This window comes from Nycticebus coucang, chromosome 20 (assembly GCF_027406575.1).
Source record: "Nycticebus coucang isolate mNycCou1 chromosome 20, mNycCou1.pri, whole genome shotgun sequence".
NCBI classification, from domain to species: Eukaryota; Metazoa; Chordata; class Mammalia; order Primates; family Lorisidae; genus Nycticebus; species Nycticebus coucang.
The window spans coordinates 1,889,255-1,913,689 of record NC_069799.1 but is presented as its reverse complement, the minus strand read 5'-3'; the positions used below and the strand labels follow the sequence as shown (position 1 = coordinate 1,913,689).

General features: G+C 44.2%; 1 protein-coding gene across 4 annotated transcripts in view; it reads right to left on the bottom strand.

Moving 5' to 3' along the window:
• Positions 1-24,435, bottom strand: part of FNDC3B (fibronectin type III domain containing 3B) — a 369,147-nt gene that overhangs the window by 65,510 nt on the left and 279,202 nt on the right. For all 4 annotated transcript variants that reach the window (XM_053573184.1, XM_053573186.1, XM_053573185.1 and 1 more), the window contains 2 exons: positions 17,356-17,494; positions 14,021-14,074 (listed from right to left, as the gene is read on the bottom strand). In XM_053573184.1, coding sequence (XP_053429159.1) covers positions 14,021-14,074; positions 17,356-17,494 — 193 coding nt within the window. The remainder of the gene's footprint in view (positions 1-14,020; positions 14,075-17,355; positions 17,495-24,435) is intronic.

Genomic DNA, 24,435 nt, shown 5'->3' with positions numbered 1-24,435 from the left:
ACCCATCACCCTTGGTATATGGGGCTGGCGCTCTACTCACTGAGCCACAGGCGCCACCCGGCATTTCCTAGTTTGGGTGGCGCCTGTGGCTCAAAGGAGTAAGGCACGGGCCCCATATACTGGAGGTAGTGGGTTCAAACTCGACCTTGGCCAAAAAAACCTCCCCAAAACTGTAAATCTCCTAGTTTGTACAAACAAATCAACAGGAGAGCTCACAGGAAGGGTCTGTATTGAGCATAAAGCTCTAGATGATGAAATGTCTTATTTTTTTTTGAGACAGAGTCTTACTTTGTCACTCTGGTAGAGTGCCGGCACGTCACAGCTCACAGCAACCTCCAACTCTTGGGCTTGAGAGATTCTTTTGCCTCAGTCTCCCAAGTAGCTGAAACTATAGGCGTCCGCCACAACTCATGGCTATTTTTAGAGACGAGGTCTAGCCCTGGCTCAGGCTGGTCTTGAACTCATGAGCTCAAGCAATCCACCTGCCTGGGCCTCCCAGAGTGCTGGGATTACAGGTCTGACCCAGCATGCCCAGCCTGAAATCTCATCTTTAATATAAGGGTCTACAAAAAATTCTGCACCCAAGACAGGTAATTCACTGGACTTGTGGTATTTCTAAAATTGTTTTGGTTAACAAAATAAAAAAGGTCCTTTCAGGCACAAGGTAACGCTCCAGTTAAAGATCATAACTTCAAAAGTCCTCTTTCTCACTTGGGTTGGTCAATACTGCCCTATCTAATCAACCAGAGTGAGCGAGCAGCCACAGGCCACCGGCTCTGCACTGCACAGCTACTCCCAGCAACCCTTGGCGCCAAGGGCCGGTTCGTGCAGCTACATGGCCATACACCCCTCTCCAGTTGTGCTTCTCTGGCTGTGCAGCAGCCCCCAGGTCCCGCATCAGCCCTCACTCTCCAGTGATGCTGAGCTGCTTGTTCAGTTACCCCTGAATACTGGTCATAAGCTTTTGACTCATCTTGTCCACATCTGCTTTTCTCCTAACTGGGTTTAGACAGTCCCAGAGCTCAGTCAAGGCTTATAGAGCTGAATGTCTGATGAGCATGTGGTGCACTGTTGAACATACCTATGTCTATCTCACAAGACTCTTAAGTTTCTTATTAGGGTAGAAATGTACTTTTAATGCCTTCTTAGCCTGACATGATAGTTTAAATATCTTACAGTAAAAATAAAACACTTTAGTGGGTCTCTTAATAGACTCATGTGTAAAAGGGAAACCTATCCATCCTATCACATGCTCAGTGGCGTGTACGCACCTGTCAGGACTTAGAAAGTTTCCTAGCTGTACCCTACATCATCTTACCACCGTGTCTGTGTTCACCCAAGAGAAACCGCAGGCGAGTGCTGACGGATGCAGCACGCCGGTCAGGCCGTCCAGCTCAGGGCCTTCAGAAGCGTGTCTGAAGTTTGATTTATTTTATAAAGAATAAAGTAAGCACGTTTTTTCCCCTAAGCAAATTTCCTTTAAACAGGCCTCCAAATACCACATTCCAAGTGAAGTTTATTAAAAATGAAACAAATACACAACTAGCCTGAATGTTATTAGGATGGGCAGATTAAAACCACCACACCACGTTCACTCTCCTTTGACCCTTCTCCACCCCACTGCCCCAAGGAAAGTGGCTCCTTTTCCAGTGGAAGGGAGCAAAGTTTTAATGGTCTTCAAGACTCAAAGTTCCTTTCATAAGGGCTGAAAGTACATTTGGGTGTAAGAAAGCAAGCTGGGAGGCGGTAAGACACACACCTGCAGTCTATTTGAGTGGAGTCACCATGGTTGGCGCCTGATGACTTACACTGACTCTGACAATTCACTCTGTGTGTACACTTGCATGATTATATCCAGGTCACAGACACACTCTGCGAGCCCCAGAGTGTTTTGTCTCCATTTCTGGTACTTGCACCATCTACCTTCTTTCTTCCTCTCTTTCTGAACCCAGAATAAACAGCAGGAGAAAGGCATATCCGGGCAGAAGCTCTCACCCATTCCAAATCTGACGCTGGCTCCTTCAAGGCCGTGTCTCTGCATATTTCCTGCTTTGGTTACCTTTGCCCATTTCTCGTGCTTAGAACTATACTCAGGAAATGAAAGTCGGTCTGCTCTTCACTAGGCTGACCTGTCTCGAGATGGCAGGAACCAGACTACGACTTAATGAGAAAAGGGGGAGGTATTGACGGCGGGAGCCACTTTTCTCTTTTTATTTATTTATTTATTTATTTATTTATTTTTTCAGACTTTTCTCTTGAAAGGGCCATAGTGCCTGGGCTCACAAAGGAATTGGGGAGGCAGCCCCATGGATGGGACCTCTGGGAAACTTTTTAATATAGCTAACATTTCAAAATTTCTATTTCAGTATCAGGAACAACTGCTAGATGGACGCCGACCTGTTTAGACAAAGCATGCCAAATACCCCACTGGAGACGTACCACCATGTAGACATAACCAGAGTTGTAAGGACCTGGGATCAAGCTTTAGAAGCAATGTCTCTGCAGTGTACAGGCATAAGAGTACGCATAGCAATATTCCACAGTTACAGAATCAGGGCTTATTGAATTGTTAGAAGTTAGTGACAGTAATGCAAAAAGAAGGGAAAGTAAGTAAAATATTTCAAACATGAAAGAAGCTTCAGAATAAAACAATATATTCACAGACAACATGAGTTTTAACATAAAAAGGATATCTGGAAAGAAAAAGAGTTAATATCCAGAAAAGTCACTGTAGTACAACAGTGATCTATGGCTGAGAGGCCGATGTCAGCCCTGGCCGTAGTGATCGCGTCCTCTATGGCTGAGAGGCTGACGTCAGCCCTGGCCGTAGTGATCGCGTCCTCTATGGCTGAGAGGCTGACGTCAGCCCTGGCCGTAGTGATCGCGTCCTCTATGGCTGAGAGGCTGACGTCAGCCCTGGCCACAGTGACCGTATCCGCACACGCCCCATGCCAGGCCTGACAGCTCTGGGCAGGAGCGCTGCAGTGAATACATGTCCAAGGTACAGAAGTTCAGAGAATCTGAACCAAGAGGTATCCCAGGCTACACACAGCATTTATAAATAAAATACTGGCCAGTTCTTGGTGACAGAAAGGGACAGGGTAAAAAAAGAGCTAATGTTTTAGAAGACTGAAAGATCCATGTGGGCCGACAGGAGTGGGAATACGAATGTTTATCACTGTTTATCAGAAGTTAAATACATCCAAACCATTACCAATGGCAAGGCTTCACAGATGGTTAATTGACATCTGACAGGCAGGGCAGCTCCACGTGGTTCTGAGAGATTATGATCTACAGCCAGCTGTTCTGTCTTTTAGTAAAATCTAATTTAAACTACACAGGATTACTGAGCTGCTAGCTATACACGGGACACTCACTTTTTAATATTTTAAAGTCAGCCTTGTGTAAAGTTGTCTACTAAAAGATGGTCCTAATGGAAATATGTAATATCCTGGTACTTTTTAGACCAGCTGTCATTGATAATCTGGTCAAATACAGGCAGCAGGGAAAGTGGCCTGGGCCTTGGGCCACTCATGATGTGTCACGTGGAGGAGAGGACACACTTTCAAAGGGTGGCCAGGGGCTGGAAGGTGGCTGTCCACAGGGGAGAGTGGCAGAGAGACTCTCAGGAGCACCCCATCCAGTGCCTGGAAGGCAGGTGTGCAGCGAGGGAGCCGGCGAGCACTGGAGTGCCTGCTCTCAGTGGGGAAAGGGGAGGCCTCACCCCAGGCAAAGGAACAGTGAGAGGAGGCACGCAGCCACAGCACTGCCCGTTATGGAGCCGGCCAGGCCGCCGGGCCGCTGACCTCACCTGACATGGACTGTGTGCCTCAGCTGTGCTCTTTGTGCTCTCTGCTGCCAGCCTTAGAGCCAAGAGGGCATGTTTCAGGGTTCACTGGCTGGTTTCCATCGTATAATCTTGGGCATGCCTGAGCACTTGTTTTTTACAATTCAGGCTGAGTTCAATCAAGGGCAAGGTTAATCTTTACTAGGAGGTAAAGAAATCTTAGAGTATGAACCAACTCTGTGCAGAGAAACCTCCAGGTGCTCAGTGTGGCCGGGCTGTTGCACTGCAGACCTGGGGTTTTCTCTGGCAAGCTAAGTGTTCCTCTTCTCAGCTACCTAGCCTCACAGTTCTCACTAATCCCTTGTCACTCCAGGCTCACAGTGGCCCGAGAGCACCAATTCATCACCCGGGGGAAAGCTTTCCTGACTGCCTGGCCATAAGCCCGGGGTGCTTGTCCACTACTTCTGGTCAACACTGCTCTCTAGGAAAGGCCTTGGCCTGCCAGCAAGCTGGCTCCAGTTCACGGCACACACCAGATCAATCCTGCCTCATCCTGAGCTCCCAGCCTGCCTCCATCTCCACTTCTTGTCATTAAAAAGAATCACATTGCGTATTACCCACATCCCGCACACCAGTGGGCGGCTGACTACCTCCAGGGCATCTTGGGAAGCCTGATCCCTTGATGTCAGGGAAGCTCGATTTACCATGGAATCCACCCGGACATTCCATTTGTTTGAACCTTGGCACACAATACTTCTCTTCATTTCTAGATTCACAGCATTTTTGGGGAAATTCACTGCTTTAGAAGACACAGGATGCCACATGCTCTGTCAGCACCTGCTCTCTCTGCTCCATCTGCACTTACTTTTTAGAAGGTCACGCATTTCGTTACAAGTCTAGAAAATAATGCTGTTATTATTTGAACATGTTGTTCCAGGTTCTACAGTTCCTGCTAAATTCTGAAGAAGGGCAATAACTTCCAACTTTTGCCAGACTGAGAGGGGCTCAGTCTCAGAAGGGAGGGGGGAAGGAGCATGGGGAACATGGGAAATGTGGGTCTTACACACCACACAGCAGGAAACGACTGTCTGGGAACACTCCCAGGACATGACAACCACCTCAGGGACAAATATCTTTCTCCCCAAGGGGAAAAGAAGGCCTAACTAAGCAATGTATTCTTTAAAATGAAATTTGGAGATAAATTATAAATAGGGTGATAAAAAACAGCATACGCATTTTAAGAAAGGAAATCATAATACTAATATATACCAATAACGGCACCTCTAGTAATTACAAAAGTCGAATGTGATTTAGTGTGATGACTTTAATATAGCTGTTTCCTTTCTTAAAACCTGTACAGTTTTTTTGCACATTCTGCATAATAGGTTTTAAGTAGTTTAAGGAGCATATTCTTTATTTTCTCCTGTGCTCATTTACAACTTACTTGATTCTCCATTTTCTTTGTAATCTATTGTTTAAAAAATGAAACTCAGGCAGTGGCTCATTCCATAATCCCAGCAACTTTGGGAGGCTGAGTAGGAGCAGCGCTTGAGGCCAGAAGGTCTAGACCAGTGGTTCTCAACCTTTCTAATGCCTTCTACTGCTGCGACACTTTAATACAGTTCCTCAGGTTGTGGTGACCCCCAACCATAAAATTATTTTCATTGCTACTTCATAACTGTAATGTTGCTAGTGTTATGAAATCGTAATGTAAATATCTGATATGCAGGATATATTTTCATTGTTACAAAGGGGTTGCGACCCACAGGTTGAGAACCGCTGCTCTAGACGAACCTGGGTAACATAGTGAGACACTGTCACAATTTAAAAATTAGCAAGCCATGGTGGTGGGTGCTATGGTCCCAGCTACTCAGGAGTCTGAGGAGGGAGGATCGCCTGAGCTCCAGGAGTTCCAGACTGCCCTGAACTCCCATTTCATGAGTTGTGATCATGCCACTGCACTCCAGTCTGAGCAGCATAGCAAAATACTGTCTCAAAATTAAAAATGCTATTAAATAAAAACAAAGATTACAAATACATTTATATATGTATTCATATTCTCCTCATACAAACAAACAAAAAAAGTAAAGCATCTTGCAGAGTCTCCTGAAGGACAAGACAAGTGACCGTGCTTTTCCGACACAAGGACGGAGGTGGAGACAGTAACCAGAGGAGACAGTTTATCTCTTGGCTCCTTGTCTCTGCCACTAAGAGTGCAAGCAGAGTGACCCCTCCCCTGCTGAGCAGAGTGGCACATCTCGCCAGCGAGTGGAGCAGTGCTGGTTGCAGGTCTGAGTGCTGACCTTTCACTGCCCCTCTCTTTTCTCCCTCTCTCCGGAACACTAAGAAGAGAAGAAGGGGCAGGAGAAATAGTTATGATGTACCTTCACAGTCTATGGTACGGCTTCGAACATTCTGAGGGCATGGATTCTAAAACACTGTATGTGCAAAGGTAAAGGGAAAAATTTACTAATGGGTTTTCAGGACTGAAAAAAAAAAGCCTTATGTTGCAAGGGGGCAATTATAAATAGTCTAAAAATTCTTTGATCATCCATCCATTGAGGAATAGTGTTTCTGTCCTTTTCTCTTGAATGTGGGGGGCTTGTGACTCATAACCAAAAGAACATAACGGAAGTGCAACTGGGTGATGTGTAGGGCTGGGCCTGAAATGGTGCCATAGCTTCCAGCTGTTCCCTGTGACACTCACACTCACCTCACTATTCTGATACTTTAAGGCTGCCAGGCTGTGAGGGAGTCCCAGGTAGATCAGCAGGTCATGTGGACAGCCTCCAGAGAGGGCCCTGCCTACAAGACTGTGTGTTAAGACACTGCCAGAAAATTGACCCCAGCCCCCAGCTGGTGAGCATGCCAGGTGAACCCTGTTGTAATTACAGCTCCATCCCGGAGTTCACAAGCCCAATCCACATCCCTAGCACAGAATCCACAAGCATAAGAAAGTGACTGTTTCAAGCCACCAAGTTTTGAGGTTGGTTGTTATGTAATATTACACTGATCATTTTGATAGCCACGTATGTTTGCAGTATGAAGTTTTATCCCACCAAATTTCAGCAAACTTTCACAAATTCCTGCCACATTCTAACCAGCCAGGACGTGAGAGCCTATAATGTGAAAAGCTAGCATACATGACCATGCCTAACATGTAAAAGGCTGCATTTCTACATGCACACTTCCCTCAAAGTCATCCAAATTGTTCTGGCAGAAGATAAAAATACAATTACATTCCTAGACAATAAAGATCAACTATATTTGCCAGTCAAGAGCTATGCAGTTACTTCATCTTACAGAAGCACATTTAAGATTGAATTAAGATTTTTAATAATGGCACCCCAAGTTTAGAGACTCCTAGGGAGATTTTTAAATACAGACATGAAATGGTCTTTGTAGGACAGTTTAGGTATGACATAGTTTAAAACTATAGGAGTCAGCAAATAAATAACATTTCAAAAGACTTCCTCCTGTAACCAGGTTTCCACCTCTCTGGGTATCTGTTTATAAACACATAATGGAGTAGAGCTCCAGGAAGAAAACCAGTTTACACACGGTCTGCCTACTTAAAAACTGGTAGCTACGTATATAAGAATTATTTGATTCAGTTCAGAAAACACAATTTTTAAAGATAAAAAAATGTTTAAAAACAAAGTATTTGTTGCTTGTGTCAGCCTGTAAAAGGATGTAACCCAAAGACTGAAAACGGTAATAAAGGAATGTTTTCAAGTTGCTTTTTCCCTTCACTAGCTTACCACCTTTGCAAGGCTGACTTCCACAGGTGGAAAGATGACCTCTACACAGACTGGTTTCCCATGTCCGTGGCCATTCTGCACATGTACCTCACTAATAACCCGATTAATTCAGGCTAAACATCCCCTACCAGAGCAATTCTGTGGGCAGCAGAGGCAGTGGCTCTGGCTCACATTTCTTATGGCCCTGGCGTGAGTCACGTGGAAGTGGGTACTCCAGCATCCTGGCACTAGGAGGTGAAGTTGGTTGATACTTTCAATTACCTTTAAATTACAGACTGGAAACCAACTTCCTGCTCCTCCTTGTGACAGCCTCATTCCCGGCACAAGAACACGAGCAGCCAATAAGAGGGTGCGGGAATCCACATGAGCTGGCTCCCTGTGGCCATGTGATCCACTCTTGCTGGTATCTGCCTGCTCTGTGCCTCTCCCCATGGCCCCTCCGCTCACAGGTTCTTCCACAGCCACGCCTGTGTCTGCCTTCCCAACCTGCTCCCACCAGGTCTGTAACAGCCTGCTACATGAGTTATGTGAATCTGGTTATCAGGTCATGTACTGTGGTTGATGATGCTGGGTCCAGAGTAAGTTGTGTGATTCTGGGCTGGACATTCTCTATAACACCATAATTCAAACCTGCCAGAAATGGCAACAATAAATCAAAATAAATAAATAAAACTGCATCGGCCAAGTGAACCCCCGCCGGGCACAAAGATGCAGTCTGCCAGGGTGTCTATATTTAGAAGTTGTTCCAGCACTGGCTGGCCCTGGGCAACATCAAAGATAAATGTTGGCTGGAGAACTAAAGAGCAGGTGTGTGCTCAGCATAGCCACGTACATGGGTGGCAGGGGGAGCCCAACGGGGAGGTGGGGACACTTGACTGCTGGGCAGATTCAAAGGTTCCTGTGACAACCCGCACACTCCCCCAGGGATGCAGCCTTCATGCCACTGAGCATCCTGGCACAGAGGATACTGCAAAGGGAAGCAAGGAGGCTGGAGTGGCTTGTGGCTGTGCACTCTGCCCCTTGGCATACTAGTTTTTCTGATAGTGGGTGAGGTGTAGCTGCCTGAAATAGCCAAGGATGATCACCAGGTCCTCTGATTTCAATAAACAAACAGTTTTTATACTTCTCCAAATATGGAGGCTCATCTGGTATCAAGCCCATTGATATGATCGGTGTGCTAAGAGAGCCTCAGGGAAGGGAAAGTGGAAAGCAGGGGGTCACCTTAGAAAGGGCTGCTAGTCCAGCTTACAGATGAGCCCAGGGATGGGTGGGCATGCTCCATCCACCCAGTCAAGGCCCAAGGTGGCTTTCTTTCAGCTGGCAACCAGCAGGGACAACCAACACAAGTTGATAAATAAGGTGGCAGGAACTGAGATGAGATTTGTAACTCACCTCAGCTAGAACCCTCCCTCAAGTCTGCTGCCCAAACACACAGCCCCATCACGTGCTCCTGACAGATGGAGAGAGGCAGGGAGCAAACCTGCCACAGGTGCGTGGCTGTCTGGGGCTGAGGCCCCCAAGGAGAGGGCTCCTTCTAATTATGCCTTAGTACCTAAAGACCCTCTGAGTCATAAATCCTTTTTTCAGCTAGTTTCCTTCAATAGTAACTTAAATGGGGAAAGCAATTCTGAGAGATTATCAGCATTAACTACTCCACACTTAAGCCAAATTGGAGTCTGATTAATACATAGTTACTGCGTGTCTCCTACAGGCCAGCTTAGTTTCTAACTGAGCTAACCTGGCTGCTCCTGAACTAGGCAGGTATCAGCAACTGCTCCTGGGCCGCTCTCTGACAAGGCTCTGTGTACGCCTGCAGGGCTCCCTCAGCCCATGGGCTCCACCTGCTGCTGGCCTTTCCTGCTCTCTCCACTTCCTTGGGGTGCTTCCTCATGGTTTCTGAGGTATTTATTTCCTCTTAGTCCACTGTGTTTTATAGCTGTGTTGGCTCCGCAGTCACCAGGAAAACCAGATGTGAACTTGCTTTTGGGCTGAGTCACTGTGAGGAAGGTTCTCAACAACCCCAGAATCACTGATGCACAGAGCTGTTTTCTGATTCTTCTGCGATCCCCACACGTCATGGGCTGAAGCTGTGCTGACAGCACCTTAACATCCACACATGTATCCACCCACCAGGGCACCACGAGGCCTGGGGACAGCTACGTTTACCTTCACAGCTGCAACAGCACTGCTTAGCACAAACTAGCACAAATCTAAGAGTAGACATACCACAAGCTACATTTCCATATATAGTTTTAGTTTTACAAAACTCTTATTTTTTTAAAATAGTAAAGAAAATTCCTATTTGTAAAATTCACCCCTTTATTCAAGTGGTCAAAGAAAAGGCCAGAGCACTGTCTACTGAGGAGACCTAAGAGCCCAGAGCACTGTCTACTGAGGAGACCTAAGAGCCCAGAGCACTTTTCTACTGAGGAGACCTAAGAGGCCAGAGCACTTTTCTACTGAGGAGACCTAAGAGGCCAGAGCACTTTTCTACTGAGGAGACCTAAGAGCCCAGAGCACTGTCTACTGAGTGTCTGACTTGCTTTCAGTGGCCTTCAGAATGACCATTCCCTATAGACTAAAAGGTAAACTTGGAGCAGGAATGCTGGGAAATCAAAATGTGACAATGTTTCATCCAGTGATCGAGTGTAAACTGCCTTGAGAACAACCTTCTGCCTCTCTGCTCGTAACCAGCAGTGGCCTATATAACCAGCAGTGTCCTACGGAGGTAAACATCAGCTGGAGGGAGAGCTACGAAATGCAGTGTCTGTCTTCAAACCCCACGACTCTGCACACTAAAACTCGCCTGTGTCACCAGAACACCTTCTGGCCACACCTTCCCAAGAAATAAAAACTGATCTGGTTCAGGTGAAGATTAAAACTGATGGGCGGCGCCGGGCGGCGCCTGTGGCTCAGCGGGTAGGGCGCCGGCCCCATATGCCGAGGGTGGCGGGTTCAAGCCCAGCCCCGGCCAAAACTGCAACAAAAAAATAGCCGGGCGTTGTGGCGGGCGCCTGTAGTCCCAGCTACTAGGGAGGCTGAGGCAAGAGAATCACTTAAGCCCAAGAGTTAGAGGTTGCTGTGAGCCGTGTGATGCCACGGAACTCTACCGAGGGTGGTATAGTGAGACTCTGTCTCTACAAAAAAAAAAAAACAAAACTGATGGGCATAGCTGGACAGCCAGTGTTCTTCCGGTCAGCCTCACATTCCATTTTAGTTGCTTTCCACAGTATCTTTCCACACTGACTTAAAACTTAATTATCTAGTTATTTATTAATGGATGGAAAACAGGCAGCCAACCTCTTACTGAACTACTAGTAAGTAATTTCCAAGTGAATTCTACACAACAGGGACATGAAGTTAATGCCAACATCAGGAGACGTGGCTGCTGGGCTCTGTCTTCTGCTCCCCATGGGGACACTTGCCCTGTGTTCTGGGACCAGGAAACCACAGGTGCTGGCTCAGGCACCCTTCCACAGACAGTGACGCAGCAGAGCACTCTGAATCCTGGCAGGAAAGGCTGTGCTCTTCTTCCATGACAGCCTTTTTCTCAGAGAGCTGACAACTGGGATTGATGCCCTATGTTTTCATTTTACCAACGCTTTCAAATTTTATACTAATTATTTTATTGGAAAGGTGGTTACAAATTGAATAGAAGAATAAAGCATCCTGGAACTCTAACCAGTGCTGCTACACTGTAATAAAGATACAGGGTCACAGGGACACACGCATAACCACGTGTGCCACATGGAGCAGGCGGACTCACCAGTCAGGACTCTGACACCACAGCAGGGACGGGCAGGGTGCTGCACCCACACAGCATCACTCGGGGCTCTGAGCGGGCGCTCATCACACCCTCAGGCAGGGCTTTGGTTCCCAATCTTTCCACACTTAAGTTGTTTCTGCAGGCCCCTGGACAACAGAGGCTTACTGTGGCCTAGGCAGACATCCTTGGAGAGGAGAGAGGAGGAGAGAAGAGGCCTGGCTTTGGGGGGCAGGAGGGAGTAGGGCAGGAGTAGGGGGGAGGAGAGAGGGAGCGCGGGCAGGAATCAATAGGTTTCTATTGCTTGATTTCTCATTGTCGGAAAACCCAGTGGCACCACTTTTAATCTTTATAGGGACTAAAAATGAGAGAGGTGTAATATATAGCAAAGAAGCCACTGAACAGAAAGGTTAGAGAAGCATGGGGCTAGGCCTGTTTTATTTGTGTCTGTTTAAGAGCACAGCAAGAGGATAAGGCAATGGCAGCTTTCTAGCCATGACCTCAAGGACATGACCTTTCCTATGCCCTGCGGCCCTCAATGGATAGCATACAAAGTCAAGGTGTGGAAGTGTAGGCTCCATAAATGCTGAAATAATTAATAGACAGTCCAAACAACAGCAAAAAGGATTCCAAAATATTCCCTTCTCAGAAGAGATGCCCCTAGATGGTCGGTTCTGAGAGAACATAAACATTAGTGCACACCAGCGATGGCCGGGTCTGCCTGCCTTTCACAGACAGGCACCGTGGGCAGCACTGCGATCCAGCTGCCCAGTGTCAGTGCTGGAGCAAATCTCCCAGTTTGGGTGTCTTTTAGTTACCCTCAGTGGCCAAGGAGATCTGTGCACCTGAAGGCCAAGGAGTAGTTCAGAGTCTGGGGTCCAGGAGTTTTTATAGAGAGTGACTATTAAGCCACAGAAAGTCAGAGGATGCCTGTTCTGATGCTCACCTGGTGGAGGTGAGAGTCAATTAAACTGGGATCTCCCTCACAGCTCAACCGGGCTGACACCAGCAGGAATTTCAAGGTGAGAGAAAATAAACAGGAAGAGGAGGCAGAGAATTAAGTGAGAAAGGAAAAGAGGGAAGGAGGCCAAGTAGGAGAAAAGCAAAAGGGCAGATCCCAACCATTTTAACATCTGTGACTGCTCGTCCACAGCAGACCATGCTGAGCACACACAGTCATTAGCCAGGGCCTCTCCCTCTCGGCGGACACTGTGGCAACGTCCCTCTCAGTATCAGGCCAGGTCTCTTTCATTTCAGATTGTAAGGGAAGGGACCAAACCCTTCAGCAACTGAGCCACTTTTACGATTTCCTACAGCATCTTAGTTTCCCTTGGAGGTTTCCCATTCAAGGATGTACTCACCTTGTCAGGCCCTCCTTATGGTTCTAGGCAGAGAAACAGCACAAGGCCAGGACATCACCCACACATACACAAATACACGTGAGAAACACCTGGTCAGTGCAACAAATCCACACATTAAAAATAGACTCCCACTGGGAGCAGAGGAGACGGGAAGATGCCACTGCGTGCTCACAGGTCAGCCAGGCTCCTCACTAGCATTCTGACTGCCCGTACAAATCTGTAAGGTTGTGTTGTAGAGATGGTTTCATTTTTCAATCCATGCACCTTGTAAAATAAAATGGACCTAGTTTGCAGACCATACAGGTCCAAAGTCTCAGCAATCTGCAAATACATGCTACTTGCAAGAACCCTAAGCATGACTGATGATTGTCTTGGGTAACGTGAACTCAAGCTATAGTGATGAGAACTCCCTCTCCCCATCAAAATTTCATCATGAGAATGTCAGACCAGTTTTCATTTACTTTTGGTTAAACTATCTTCCCACCCTTGCCAAGTGACTTCTCACCTAAGCCTATGTTCTGAATCTTTCAGTCCCTTCAAACTGAAGTCACAGGAACTAGATAACTTGCATTCCTCCCCTACTTCCCATTTCCTAATCTTACAATTTTAAGCCTGTCTGCTCAACTACAGAAAGATGGAATAAAGCAAAGGCAAGTGAGTAAGTAGAACTGAGATCTACAGGAATAAAAAGTATGGCTGCTTGACAGACAGGAAAGGCTTCTGCCCCGAGTGCTTCCGGCCTGAGGTTCTGTGCACAGCATCAGCGAGGCCAGAAACACACTAGGCCACCACAGAGTGGCTGTGAGGATGGGGAGCCCACCTTGGATACCACAAGCCTCTGGTGACAGAAAGAGCAAAGAGGGCACCAGTTACAGAATGATCCAAGCCAGAGGGCGTCTGCACCTGGGCACAAGGTGACCTCCGCCCAGGCTTCACTGTCCCAAGAGGACGCTCAGCAGCACAACACTGGAGAACACTCAGGCCTCCTAATCCACGCTGTGTTTCACCACATCAAAACCATCCATGCAACTCAAGACAATAAAGTAATCAATTTTTAATACAAATTAATGATTGGCCAGACACTAGAGACTCCAAATAGATCAAGACTGTTTTTTCTATCAGTAGTGTTGCCTGCAAATAAGCCAGGTAAAAATACCTAGATGCATAAAAGTCATCACACTGTTTCAATCCTACTTTGTTTTCCATAAACAGTAACGATTGACTTACATTTTTCTCTACATTCCCCTTTTCTGTATTTAGCACAACTTATAAAAGATTAAGTGGTATTTGTTTATAAATTTTGTTCCCAAAATGGTATTTAAATTAATGAATATGAAAATAAGCTTACCTCATCCCATTCTAAAAGGTAGTTAGTGATTTTTGAACCATTGTCAATTGGTGCCTAAAAAAATAATAAAATGAGATTAGATAAAGTTGTTCACTCGTTCAAATATAATGTCTACATCAGTCCTGTGCTCTGGAAGTTCCTGCATTTTCTTGGTCAACTTATCACACATCAACTTTACTACAACTGCAGAGACAGTCCCCACTATTAATAAATCAAACTGCACAAATAGCCAAGCCTGCCACCCACCCTCCTACCTTTATGCCCTCATGGTATCCTACTTCATCTGGGAAGAAAATTTTTCAGAGACACTTTAAATTCAAGAGTAGAAGGGGAAAGGCAGTGGAGAAGCACAGACACCCTTGGGGGGTGTGGTGGGGCAAAGTCAAATCTTTATTTTTGTACCTTCCCCTGTAACTTTTTTCTTCTTTTTTAAGCACTTAAGATTAGAAAGCCATCTGTGTCCTCAGGGTTTCCCCTTTGTAAACAAAAGAGAAAATTAACCATTGGCATGTTAGCGCAAAAAAAAAAAAAAAAAAAAAAAAAAGTTTCATCATTTGCTTTTCTCTTAAAATCTTGCTGAGATTTGCTTTGCTAAGAGAAGCAGAGAACTCTGGGGAAAAGGGTGACTGCAGGACTAGACCAGCCAGAGGGGTGCCACTGAGGGGTCCCTAGAGCAGTCAGATTTAGAGAGAGAGGACTAAAGGTGGGAGAGGCAACCAAAAAGTGGAATAGGATTGCATCCCCCAACTTCACACACACCTGGGCCTGACTCTCCCCTGAGAAAGAGGAAAGCCGGGCCAGCTCAGTGTGCTGGGGACAGGAGGCCATAGAGTCCCAGCACGGCAGCTTCCTTGTCCCCTGCCGCCTGGTGCTCGCTGTTCCAAGAATGGACAGGTGTGACAAGTGCCAGGAAGAATGTGTGGGTCACCAAGTAAAGGCCTGGTCTTACAGGGGCACTCAGCAGGCCCTAGCTAATGCTCTGCCATGGTCAGTAACAATACCTTACCCGGACTCAGTAAATGTTCGTTACATTAATAAAGACATTCTCCCCCTCTTTTCCTTCCTTCTCCCCCTTCTGCCTTTTGAGCAGAACTGAGATCTCAGATGAGTGCTGTAAATCCTAAACTATAATTTCAGGCTTTTGTGGGCTCAGTTTGAGGACAAGATAGTGGTACATTTGAAGTTCTAAAGCCTGGCAAATGAAAGTTTGGGTAAGAACCCATTGCTGAGATGAGACTATGTCTATGGTGGCTCATAGATTTCTCTAGAAGAACATCCCTTGGCAGTTGCCCCACTATAGCTTGAGGTGCTGGCCTTCCTGAGACCTGAAGTGCACACAGTTTGTAAGCAGAGGATGTATCAGTGATTCCCAACTTTAGGTTTCTAAGAACCCAGATCCCTCTGCTAATCTAAAGATTTCTTTAATTACTGTTTTCCAAACAAAATGGATAAATTGTTTCCTTAAGAAAAGATATATTTATATATGTATATAAATGTAAGTAAAGAACAGATTTTTAAATGGATGTATATGCTCCAAGGAATTAAACAATGATGACTAGTTGGGTGTTAAAACTCTGAAAAGGTAGGGAATCACTGACCTGGATCATCCCTGGAAGCCAGGAAGGAAAATAAAATAGTTCAGATTCTAAGCCAGTTTAAACTTTGCCTTTGTCCAAATAACACAGTCAATGCTGGCCTTTGGTGCTGAGAGTGCAGCGGCCACACGAGGAATCTAGAGAAGCCCGCACTCTCTCGGTTGCATACTGACTCCCTAGGTAAACTGACACTGGGTCTAGACATAAGAAGGTAAAATATTTCTTCGTCAATAATGGATTCCCTGGCCATCTTATTTCTTTTACACATTAGAATTTGTCCCCTAAATCATAAATCTTTATTATCTCTACCTGTAATATACTTTATATTTTAAACTACACTTCAAAGTATTGATATATAAAATAACTGCTATACAGATTGATAACATAATTCACTGTTTTCGTGTAAACACATAACTGTGACTCACAAGCTCATGATACCCCTTAAGAAAGGTACAATAGGACCTCTCTTTGGTAACAGTTATTTTTAGCCAGTAAATTACATTTCATGAAAACTACTATATAATTCAGTCTTTTACAGACAATTAGTAACCTTTTTTTTTTTTTTTTTGGAGACAGAGTCTCACTCTGTCACCCTGGGTAGAGTGCTGTTGTGTCATAGCTCACAACAACCTCAAACTCCTGGGGTCAAGTGATCCTCCTGCCTCAGCCTCCCAAGAAGCTGGGACTATAGGTGTCCTCTACAACACCTGGTTAGTTTTTCTATTTTTAGTAGAGATGGAGTCTCACTCTTGCTCAGTCTGGTCTTCAACTCCTGGGCTCAATCAATACACCCACCTCTGCCTCCCAGAGTGCTAGGATCATAGGCATTAGCCATCATGCCCGGCCTCTAAATTTTTTTTCCATAAAAACTTTTTTTTTTTGTAGAGACAGAGTCTCACTTTATGGCCCTCGGTAGAGTGCCGTGGCCTCACACAGCTCACAGCAACCTCCAACTCCTGGGCTTAAGTGATTCTCTTGCCTCAGCCTCCCGAGTAGCTGGGACTACAGGCGCCCGCCACAATGCCCGGCTACCATAAAAACTTTTTACTGAGCAGTGGAGAACCTGTGGCCTCAAGGCTTCATGTAGCCCACCAGATCGCCCAGGGCAGCCCCTCAACCGAATCCAAACTTCACAGAGGAAACCCCTTTATTAAAAGGGGTGCAGCAGAAAGAGCAAAGCTTTCCTTGGGTCCTTTGGTGCTTATAAAATAATAATCATGAAATCAGAAGACTGCATTTCCGGGATAGAAACTTAGGTATTTTAAGTACTTATCTCATTTATAAAGTTATTCTATGCCCCTAAAACAGCGGTTCTCAACCTGTGGGTCGCGACCCCTTTGTAACAATGAAAATACACCCTGTGTATCAGATATTTACATTAAAGATTCATAACAGTAGCAAAATTACAGTTATGAAGTAGCAACGAAAATAATTTTATGGTTGGGGATCACCACAAAATGAGGAACTGTATTAAAGGGGCATGGCATTAGGAAGGTTGAGAACCACTGCCCTAAAAGATTAACAAAATTCCCCTGCAAAATGAGCTAAAGTGGTATTTTACAGTTCCTTACTACCATTTCTTTGCCCAATTTTTATAGAGACAACTTTTAACATCACAATTGGTTTCACATAGTACTATGCAGAAAACCCAACTATTGGAATACTGCTAAATAAAGACCTCAAATGGCTACAGACGGACACAGTACCGTGAGAGCGGTCTCGGCACAGTGAGCTACCCACCTTCCATTGCAAGGTCAGTGAGCTCTTGCTCCTGTGGGCCAGCTTAGGAGGGAAAGGACACTCGGGCGCACAGCTTTGGGTGGTGAAGCTCACAGGCTCGGAGCAGGACCCCTTTACGGAATTGTACGTGGCATACACCCTGAAAACAAGCAGACAATGGTCAGCGGCAGTGGCTCCTCACAAGAGAGCGGGATTCAGGATTCTTTGCTCTGCTTTGCCCCAGGGCTTTCTGCAGACAACAGGATTTCACCCCCAACTCCTGCTCCCATTTGCTGGTCTTGCTCTGACCTACTACAGTCCTCTTTAACAGGTGACAGACCTTCCAATGGGGCCTTTGCCTGTGTGCCACCAGCTTTGTTTTAAGATAGAACACTCTCTTCTGATTAGTAGATCCTGCCTGAGAAAATGTGCCTTAATCCCAGAGCAGCCTCCACATACACTTTCTAAAAACCATTAAGCTACTCTATAGTTGACTTTGGAAAACGGACAAAAGTAGAGAAAAGAGATGAGTGAAAAGGAGTAAGAAGCAGTGATCAGAGTCCACAGACTGGAGAGAGGGCACAGAATTTCAAACACTAGGATAGATGCCATCTTTGATTTATAACTTGGTACTATTCAGTTAAAATACAGATATTTCACATCTAGAAACACTTTGCGCCCGCCAAGTGCATCTTTCTCTAATTCAACAAACACGATGTTTAGGTACAGTTTGATCCATGCAAACATTTAACTCTTGTACACAGCGTAGAGATTAGAGGTGTTTGTCCTGTATGTGACCCCTGGCTCAACACTGAGAATATGTGACTGATTTCTCCACAGAAGCCATGTTACTACACACACACCACCATGTTCCTATCAGAGTTACACGGATTTTCTACCATCTTCCTTTCCATTATTTTATATCAGGAGTTTACTTTTTAAAAAATGAAAACATATTCTTTCAAAAAGAGAACAAAGAAGCGTTTGCTACCTAAAAAAGATCCAAAGAGTTGATAAATACATACCAAGCCTTTAATTCTATAGCCACCCTTTCTATGAGGTGAGGAGATCTTATTACTCCTTTCAAACAGAAGAAAGGAAACTCTGAGAGATGAAGTTAATATCCCAAAGCCACACAGCTAAAAAGCTGGCTCGACTGTACTCAGTTTCAGAAAGCTCAGTGCTATGCCCTGCCCCTCCTCTGCGCACCACCTCCCTCACTCCACTGATAAACACACACAATAGCTAAAGATAACATTATGGAAGATAGGTCCTGAGTAAGTTTGTGCTCTACAAAGTCACTTTTCAAAGTCCAGCTCAAAAAGTTCACAGAAAGCCGGGCTCACGCCTATAATTCCAGCACCCAGGGAGGCCGAGGCGAGTGGACTGCCTGAGCTCAGGAATTTGAGACCAGCTTGAGCAAGAGGAGTGAGACCCTGTCTCTAAAACTAGCTGGGCTTTGTGGTGGGCACTTGTAGTTCCAGCTACTCAGGAGGCTGAGGGGATCTCTTGAGCCCAAGAGTGTGAGGTTGCTGTGAGCTATGATGCTATGGCATTGTACCCAGGATGACAAAGTGAGAATCTGTCTCAAAAAAAAAAAAAAAAAATCACAGACACCATGCAAGTCAAAGGTGTAACAGAAATGTCTACTCTCCCTCGTAAAAGGTAACACATGTTTAATGTGTACTTGACCTATTTGCCTCATGGGAGGACACTACGACATCTGATTCAAACAACTGGTGTGTGTGGCTGGGACGCTGCCCATCCAACCTCTAGGAGGGAATGATAACATAAAACTGAATAGCAGACGTGGCAAGATCATTTCTATGTGTCAGGATGGGCTCGCTAGGAGTTAAGTTACATAAAATTAATCACAGAATGTTCCAGACACGGGCAAGACTCAAGTCTGAACCTTGATAAATCAGAATTCTCCAACTGGTGACTCATGAGTGATAAAGATACACATGTGCATGGGGAGTGGGGAAGGGCACAGAGATGATGTTTTAAATAAAAGAACACCTAGAATTAAAGGGTACAGGCACTGGCACTGATCACAGCAAAAGACAGACCCAGATGCTATGCCTTCCTAATAGAAAACCACACCACTACTCATGAAACTGTCTCAGCAGAGAAGCTGACCCTGGATCTCACAAAGCCTCTTTACCACTTTACAGCACAGACAGGAATGCAAGCAGTCACATCCACACTTGTGGAAAACTCTACAGGACACCCCCCCACACACACACAAAAAAACAACCTATTTCAACAAATGCCTTGCAAGTGAGAAAAAGGAGATTAAAGAAAAACCTACAGATTAAAGAAAATTTAAAATCTAATAACCACATAGCATATCCAAACCATGTTTTAATTCCAATTGTAAAAAAAAAAAAAATTTACACTTTTAGGACACTGGGGAAATGGGAACAGTCTCTGGATTTTGAAGAGATTAAGCAATTATTACTTTCCTGTTAGTGTTAGGTGGATGTATGATGACAATAATATAGTTTATATGGAATTATACGATATCTGAACCTTACTTCAAAGTTATGGAGGGCAGGGTTGTAAGTAGGGAACTGAGGAAATAAGAAGTTGGCTGGTTAGAGCTCCTTAAGTACTATCTATTTTTTATGATATCTGGAATTTTAAAAGCTGAAATAAAAATTAAGCCTATACTGGGAAAAATCTGGAAATTTCTCACTGAAAAAAACAAACAAACAAACTCCAGGCTTCTCTTAAAAACCAGAAGTTGCAGCAACACTCTGCCTCTTCTCCTGCGTTGCAGTAATGGACAGAACTGGGGGCAGCTTCCCTCTAGATGGGCCAGAGTCCCTACCACACCTACTTTCTGCTCGGTGCTGAGACCACACTCAGCTGATTCTCGCCCAGGCCACTCTGCACATTTAGGCTTCTGCCTCCAACAAGGGCCCCCCAATCTCCAAACACCAGGCATCTGCCTACAGGTGCCGAGCTGCACTCCAATGCTCAAAGAAACAGTTTGCACCAAAGGTCCCTCTGGATAAGAGCAGAGGAGGAAGACAGGGAGTCTGGGGAGAGGTGAATCTGGACTCAGTTAAGTTTTTGTTCCTTTTCAGTAGACTCTCATAGTCAGCACTGCATCTCTCCAAGGCCAAAAGGTCATGAGCGGTGTAAATTCCTGGTGGCCAAGGTAGGAGGACGGCTTTGGGGATAAAAGCGAAGGAACCTGATACAGCTTTGAAATTTGAGGTAGTTGAAAATGGACAACTGTGTAGGCCACATGGAGTTTTTGCCTTGTCTTTAACCCAGTAGTTTGTTTAAATTAGGTGCTTTTTTCACACATAAATGTTTGCCAGTCAGGGAAACAAGATCTATTTTATATGGTGATGTAAGTGTGCTGCATACCATACAAATACTCCACATGGTATTTAAAACTGCACACCACTGGGAGTCAGGGACTGTTGGCCTGCACAAACTGATACACAAAAGAAAACTCTCTGGAGTCAGTCCCTCACCCCACTTTGGGATGTGATTAAATATCCCATGATTGTATCTGCCAGTTCAAATAGTAAATAGCAACTGATTGTAATGGTAATCAGTAACTTTTACCGGAAATTTTTACAGAGAAGAAAAGTCACTGGAAATGATGTGATATTTTAAAAACACTACAGTATTTTTCACATGATGGTGATGGGTTTTCCCTACAAATCATGTGAAAGGAGGAGCCATACAGTAGGATCAGTTTCTTGGGTTAAATAATCAGCAAACAATTTAGTGTCTTTTGCATTTTCCCCAGAAATCGTATTTCTAACAATATAAGTAATCTGGTGATGGGTTTTCCCTTTTATTTCAGCTTAAATACAGGCTAAATGCTTATGAAATAGGTGGTCCCAGAATTTCAGAAAACATGTGAGCTCATGTAACATAGCAAGAGATGTAATTTCTGCTCAATAACACCTGCTTCATAACCCTGCACTGTGCTCATTGACCACACTCTTGATAATATTTCATCATGTAATTTTTCTGGAAAATGTCTTTACATTTCTGTTATCATATAATTTCTGGACAACTCTGCCAAATTGTTCATGGTGATGACCAAAAAACTGCTTCAATTTTTGTCATGAAATTATTATCCATTCTGTCACTCAAATTCCTGATTATCTTAGCATCAATAAAAACACAAATTATTTACTCTCACAGTAAAATTATTATCTCAATGCCATTATTAATCATAGAACTACCAAAAGAAAAGGGAATATACTTTTCTGCAAAATGTACAGACAAACATACTTTTGAATAGGTATAGATATTTATTTGTACAAATAAATGCATATCCACGTTTACATTTGTAAACTTACATACTTATGCACTTTTTAAAATATTATATTTATACAGTGGATTTTTCTCTTCCCCCATATTCATTCTTGCACCAAAATCTCTGTCTCTCAGACACACAAACAGGAGCTTTTGTCTAACTGGATTTAGATAACCGAAGCATGGAATAAATAGGCTCTGACAACTGCAAATTGATTTTTTTTAAGTATTTATACCAACATAAAACCCAAAAAGGCCATTTGTGTTATGAACTGAATAAGAATTATAAAAGTGATGATTTTACTAAAAATCTGAGCCAAGATCCAAGACCTGAAGTTTACAAATTGATGTATACTTTACAATGGGAGGTTATTTTCTTTAGTCACCACTAAAAGAAAAAAAAGAATAGTGACTGAATAAATTCATGGCAATGACACACAAAAGCAAGAAAGGAGAAACATTTTTGAAACCTGAAATGTCTCAGGATTTTCCATGTGGAATTTGCTCAAATGGCTTGAACTGAAACAAGCACATGGAACATGACTCACCACACTGCCTGCAGCAGCGGTTCTCAGCCTGTGGGTGGCGACCCCTTTGTAACAATGAAAATACATCCTGCATTTCAGATATTTACATTACAATTCAGAACCGTAGCAAAATTACAGTTATGAAGTAGCAACGAAAATAATTTTATGGTTGGGGGTCACCACAACATGAGGAACTGTATTAAAGGGTTGCGGCATTAGGAAGGTTGAGAACTACTGGACTACAGGATGCCAGTGTCTCACTAGGTTCCTAGTATAGTGACTTGGTGTAAGAGCTGCCCTTGCCAAGTCACTGAGCCAGGCACCTGGCAGTTCAGTGACAGCTCTCTATGACTGAGAGACTGATACTAAAAGAAAAAAGAGGTTTGTACATATGCTTGGCTAACTAACACAAAACTTACTATGGTGGAGGGGAGCTGAAAATGAGAAGCAAGATTACGTAAAGATACGGAGCAAGCAATGTGAACCAGCTGGAATCCAAGTAGCAAGGTCATGTGACAAGGAGTTATGAGCGTGGGGGCCCAAGAGAGGTGCCACTGCACAACTTAACAGGTCTTTCCTTCTGTCTGAGAGTGATTTGAATGGAGATGTCAAAATGTGTAGTATTAAGAATTGAAAGGAAAATGTACCATTGTGTGGGACTATAAGTTTTATAACTGGCTCTACAGACTTCTACCAGGGTGACACTTTCTAAATTAGTAATGTACAGATAAAAATAGCAATAAATATAACTGTACATTTTGCAGCTGTCCAGTAATGAAATTGTTCTTAGTTGCTGTTATGGAAATTTTCTGAGGAAATTATTGCCAAGCAGAGCAGTCTTTGGAGGCCTTATAGGTGACTACTAAATTTAAAATTATATTTGAGACTACTGCATATGATAAAAGCTCACATTCCTAGAACTAAGACTTTTAGAATATTAACTGCATCATAAAAAGAGATTTTGCTCCTTTTTTTCAGTGTCAATGTATCTTTATCTCAATAAAAGGGTGATATGGTCAAACTATAAACAGGTTCAAAGAACTTGCATCATGAAGTCTCAGAGAGTGAAAAACCACAACAACCTTGGAAAAACCAAAAAGTCATATTTATTCACCATTTCACAGGTTTATAACCAATTTGCACGTTTCACGTCTCTCATGCTGTCTTTCCGAGGCTTATATACAAGGCCAAAGACGTTTCCATGGCTGCCCGAGCACATGCTCTCAGTATGTGAGAGCTGCTAACGCCCAGCCCCAGTCCCAGCCCCGTCTATATGCATCACACTGCGGCACTAAGGCCAGCCAAACCTAAGTGAGAGTTGGAAGTGTTAAGACTCTTTAGCTTGAAAAAGGAAATACTGTGAAAGAAAAGAGAATGAATGATCTATATGAAATGCATACTAGGCAGGGCCAAAAGACTAAAATCTGGACTACGGACATTTTCGTTAGGAGTGAGCTTTAAAATAAAAATACTAAAATTAATTATCACGATGGAAAGAGAATTTTCTATCTTCCTGCCAAGCAGAGAGTTAGAACAAAATAATTTTGCTGGTGGCACCTTAGGCTGTATATGTGTGCTGTCACACGTGTGTCATACGCCACATGTGAGGAGCCCCAAATGTGTCAGGAGAAAGTCTGGCCCCCAGGCCTCTAACACTAACCACCTCATGCTCCCGTTCCTTTATGGGAATCCATTAACTGCTCCTTTCTCTGCCCAGAAGGTTAAGCTGTTTCCATGAGCACACTTCCTGAAGTTTACCCTTTGTAATAAGGACTTAAAAAAAAATGAAGGGAACAACATATTGGATAGTAAAGGGCAGACTCTCTCTTAAAAAGGATATTATGAGCTCAAGAGAGAGCAGGAAATTAATAAAGTTAACTTTCAGCAAAGCAATACCACAAACTGTTAGAACATGGAGAAAAAAGAAACATGTTAACAGCTAATCACCCATAACCTGCACTGACTCCCTACATGGTTTCACATTTTCTGGAATCGGACATTTTGAAGAATGACTGATCATTTCTATGATCATCTTAGCTTCACAAATTATATAAAGCTTTTCACACAGACTGTATGAAAAGTTGACTATGTTTGGGCAGAAGTGAGGTGACTCAAACTCCAAGACCTTTTGTGTATAGAGGAATAAGTGGGTGGAGCAGAGTTCACCTGGGCAACAAGAGCTGAGCAGGAATATAAAAGAACAACTTTCGGGCGGCGCCTGTAGCTCAGAGGAGTAAGGCGCTGGTCCCATATGCCAGAGGTGGTGGGTTCAAGCCCAGCCCTG